The 4,453-nt window shown below is 38.0% G+C and overlaps 1 protein-coding gene across 1 annotated transcript; it reads left to right on the top strand.

Moving 5' to 3' along the window:
* The first annotated feature begins 1,616 nt into the window (after positions 1-1,616).
* Positions 1,617-3,818, top strand: LOC144087090 (gamma-crystallin M3-like). The gene is made up of 3 exons (XM_077617387.1): positions 1,617-2,735; positions 2,811-3,050; positions 3,528-3,818. Exons 1-3 carry the CDS (start codon positions 2,721-2,723, stop codon positions 3,804-3,806), a joined length of 534 nt encoding a protein of 177 aa, XP_077473513.1. The 5' UTR covers positions 1,617-2,720; the 3' UTR covers positions 3,807-3,818.
* Positions 3,819-4,453: the final 635 nt, after the last annotated feature.

The raw sequence follows: 4,453 nt of genomic DNA, 5'->3' as shown, positions 1-4,453 counted from the left end.
GCTTTTTTATACCGCGACAGCCCTGTTCAGTCTTAGGCGTTTATTTTCCTCCAAAAATATTTTGGGAATGTGGCTCCCACTTCTAAAGTAATTTAGAACCAATCCACCACAACAGTTTGTCAAACGCAAAAAAATGACAAATGTAATTTGTTTCTTAGTTAGAGGTCTTGGAGCATTCAAAATTGTCAATTACCCATTTTCTAAGATTGTCAATCGTTACATTTGTACTCAACATTTTGCTGTATTAAAACCTTAATGACAAGTCTGTAAGTCTTAAACACAGTAGCAGGCTGTGAATTTCTATTCGACCCCTTCAGTGCTTTGTATGAATCAATCAACCCTCAAAAACTATTGTAGGGTGATGGATTTATTATTAATACAATTTAATCAAACATGCAGACATCTTTAAACATACACTGGCTAAAACTTGCAAGGAGAATCACTCCCAACTCGCCTTCGTTCAAGAGGATTCTGAAGAGCGGCATCCTCCTCTGTCCATTTAGTCGCTCATAATTCAAAACATCTAAGGTAATCTGATTCAAACAATTGCATAAGCTAACCAAATAACACCATCGAGGTCAAAAAACAACCGCCACAACAATCTCATATTAGATCGAAACCAAAAATACCTGCGTAAGAATTTGCACAAGTAAGCATACAATGTAACCCGAGCAGATCGGAAACCAAAGCAACTGCGTAAGAATTTGCAGAATAAGCCTAATAATTTCTTTATTAGGTAAACAGAGCAGCCGTATTTTTAAACAATAATGTGATTATCGCCATCTGCCGGCGTCCAAGTCCAAGCAATTTATGAGTCCCTTGTAGATCTTCATTGCCAACATGGAAAAAGGTGTCCTGTTCAGTCAATAGTCCTGAAAACAATTAACTGGCCTCGAAAGCAGCTGTGGGGGAAAGTGTCCTTGTGCTTACTTTGTCCCAACATAAACCACAAATTAATTTATAGCTTCATTACCTATTAAAATGCTTAATGAACATGTACTAACATCCCAAAATAAACCCAACATAGGGCTATAAAACCTTTAATGCAGCTACAGCTGCGACAACGTAAAAAAAAGCATCAATAATAACCTCATACAATTGAATTATTTAGGAATACAGCCATATTTTACTCACCAAAAATCATTTTTATTTGTAAACAAAATCCATCCTCCTTTCTTTCCTTATTCTTTTCCATCGCCATCGAAGCTAATGCTGAAAGTTGAGCCTGTCCTGTCGTATTTCTGGCATAAGTTTTTATTCGATTTAGTGCTGAAGATGTTCTTTCCCGGTTGTGACAGGCTTGCTTGCTTTGGAGTTGTCCGACCTTTCTTAATAATGTCCAGCTTTTCTTGAAAAGTCCGTCTTGAAAAAATATATATATATATATATATATATATATATATATATATATATATATATATATATATATATATATATATATATATATATATATATATATATATATATACGTATATATATACATATATATATATATATATATACATATACATATATACATATACACAGCAATCGTTGATAAAACTGTTTCTTTAACCAATCAGATTTCGAGTTGGCGACACCAAGGCCTTCACGTTGGACACGCAATGTAATTTATCAAAGCTGGGGATGGAAAAAACAACACTAGAAGACTTATGTGAAATTCTAAGTGCCTTGGACAGACTAGAGGGCTTAGAGAACAATACCTGAAAATGCCATGGAACACACTTACTTCCAGTTTAATTTTAAATAATTTCCCATTATTTTAGGAAATATATATTCAAAATGATTTGCTGAGAACCTTAATTCAAAGATTAATCTCAAGGTTTTCTATGCTGGTGTAAATTTTCTCGAGTAGGATTTCTGGATTTACAATTTCATTACAGTAGTACTTACTGTTACTACTACTTTATTTTCTCTAATTCTTCTGTCACGTACTATTCTGCGTGATCTCCAAATGGCTACTACTTTAAACGCAAGGATAAAATAAAAAATATAAAAAAAATTGGCAGCACATTGTAGAAGTACTTATATTTAGAAATATGTCCAGCAGGGGGCAGTACATGCCCTTGTTATTCCTAAATGAATGTTATCTGTAACGGGCCGTATATGGCCCACGGGCCGAGGTTGAAAAACATGTACACACACGATCCGGGGGCAGGGCGAGCGCGCAAATCCCGTTTCGGCGAACTGTCCGTCGGCCAAACGTCTTTCAGCGAATCGTCCGAGTACCATGCCTTCGTATTAGTAAATATTTTTTGATGGGAACAGATTAATTTGTATTTAGTTCATTTCTATGGGAAAAAAATATTTGATATACGAGTAAATTGACATACGAGCTCGATCTCGGAACGCATTAAGCTCGTATCTAAAGGTATTACTGTATTGTTTGATTATTTTATGTTCAAGAATGCATATTGTGCTCTTGAGGATGGTTTTGTTTATGGAAAACCTACATTATGCCTTTGAACAGTGGATACAATGCAGGTGACATGGACAGTGGTCTTTGCCACAAGTGCTATCACCGCAAATCACGACGCGTTTGAAGATCCCATTGAATTGTTGCTGTGCACGTGGTGGGGCCTCCGCTGCATGTTGCCTTGTCATGAATTTGAACAATGGGGTCATGTATGCTGTGGGTGTGAGGTCAGGTATAAAAGCAGTCAGGCGACATAGAGAAATCCAAGCAGTTCCTTTGGGCTTCCTCACGTACCACCACAGCAATGACCATGGGCAAGGTAAACTTTATCATTGCGGAAATTAGTTTTATCTGATCTCATCAATTTAATCCATTTTGACTGCTTGGATTTCAGATTATTTTCTACGAGGACAGGAACTTCCAAGGACGATCCTATGAGACCAGCAGTGACTGTGCTGATATGTCCTCTTACCTGAGCAGGTGTCTCTCCTGCCGTGTGGAGAGTGGTTGCTTCATGGTTTATGACCGCACAAACTACATGGGCAACCAGTTTTTCGTCAGGAGGGGCGACTACTCAGACTATCAGCGCATGGGAATGAATGACTGCATCAGGTCCTGCCGGATGATCCCTTTGGTACTGCAACACAGCCATCCAATGTCTACCACTTAATCTGTTCAGAGTCACCAATGAGCAAGGCAAGACAAGTCAATCACAGTGCACACTGAGAAAAACAATCTCAATCTCAAAGGTGTTAGTTTTTTTTCGAGTCAGTATGGACAATTCACAAACCATTGTTTACTGGTATGATTCTCAATTGACAAATTGGAAATATTTAAAGAAAAATCATGATTCACTACATTTACTCTGTGCCCTCATATCCATTCATTCATTTTCTATAACGCTTATCCTCACAAGGGGCGCAGGTGCTTCAACTAATCTACCCAAGGAAAATACAGACGAGCACATGGAGAACATGGCAAGAATCAAACACAGAACTTTTGACTGGCCTCATGCACTCACTGTCCCACAAATTAGATATTTGTTTCCATTACTATTCCATTAAATGATGGACTTGAAATAGAATATTTTCTCTTTTTTTATAACCCACAGCATAGAGCGCAGTTCAGGATCAGAATCTTTGAGCGGGAGAACATGAGCGGCCAGTTCCAAGAGCTGCAGGAGGATTGTGACAACATCATGGAGCGCCTTGGAATGAATGAATGCCTGTCCTGTCAGGTGATGGACGGTCACTGGCTACTGTTCGAACAGCCCGACTTCAGGGGGAGGATGATTTACCTGAGGCCTGGCGAGTTCAGGAGCTCCAGAGAAATGGGGATGATTGGCACTCGTTTCATGAGCATGAAGCGAATCGTGGATTCCTGTTCATAGAAGCAACTATTTGGCAAAGAAAGATTTCAAATAAAAATCACTTTAAAAAGTTTTAATCCTGTTTTCTCAACATCAATAATATTTTCATCATTAACCAAATCCTACTGACTTAGGTAACCTGCATACCCATTAAGTGAGAGGAAAAAAATGATTGCCCGGCCATTTCATTGACATTTTTTCTTCAAATGTCAATGGTGATTTCACCTTGTGATGATGCATTAATACATACCGTAATTACTCGAATATAACGCGCACTCGAAAATAACACGCAGGTAATTTTGGGCCAAAAAAATCTGGAAAAACGCAGTACTCGAATATAGTGCGCACCTAAAATTTCCCGCTGACGAAAATCAGAAATCTTACCTTTTTTTCTTCGTTTCACGATTGTTTTGTTCAAACAAATTTATTCATTAGAATCCTTCAAATGAAGAGTTCCTCTCTCTCTTTGTCTGTCCTCTTCTTCGTTGAGAATCCTATCAACGTCCACGCTTCCTTCATCCACTTCCTCTTCCTCCCACAACACATCATCCGATTGGCTTTACGAGATGACGTAAAATCCGTGCGTCAAAGTGAGTTTGACAATGCTTTTTTCGATCGAAAATTTGTAATTTATTTTAGTTATTGATTATAACACTGAACTGAGAGAG

The sequence above is a fragment of the Stigmatopora argus genome, chromosome 13 (genome assembly GCF_051989625.1).
Source record: "Stigmatopora argus isolate UIUO_Sarg chromosome 13, RoL_Sarg_1.0, whole genome shotgun sequence".
NCBI classification, from domain to species: Eukaryota; Metazoa; Chordata; class Actinopteri; order Syngnathiformes; family Syngnathidae; genus Stigmatopora; species Stigmatopora argus.
This window is presented reverse-complemented; position numbering and strand designations above follow the sequence as displayed.

Bases quoted from the DNA above. Each gene is read 5' to 3' on its own strand.
- LOC144087090 (XM_077617387.1), top strand. The intron at 3,051-3,527 runs GTACTGCAACAC...TATAACCCACAG, and splicing joins CCTGCCGGATGATCCCTTTG to CATAGAGCGCAGTTCAGGAT.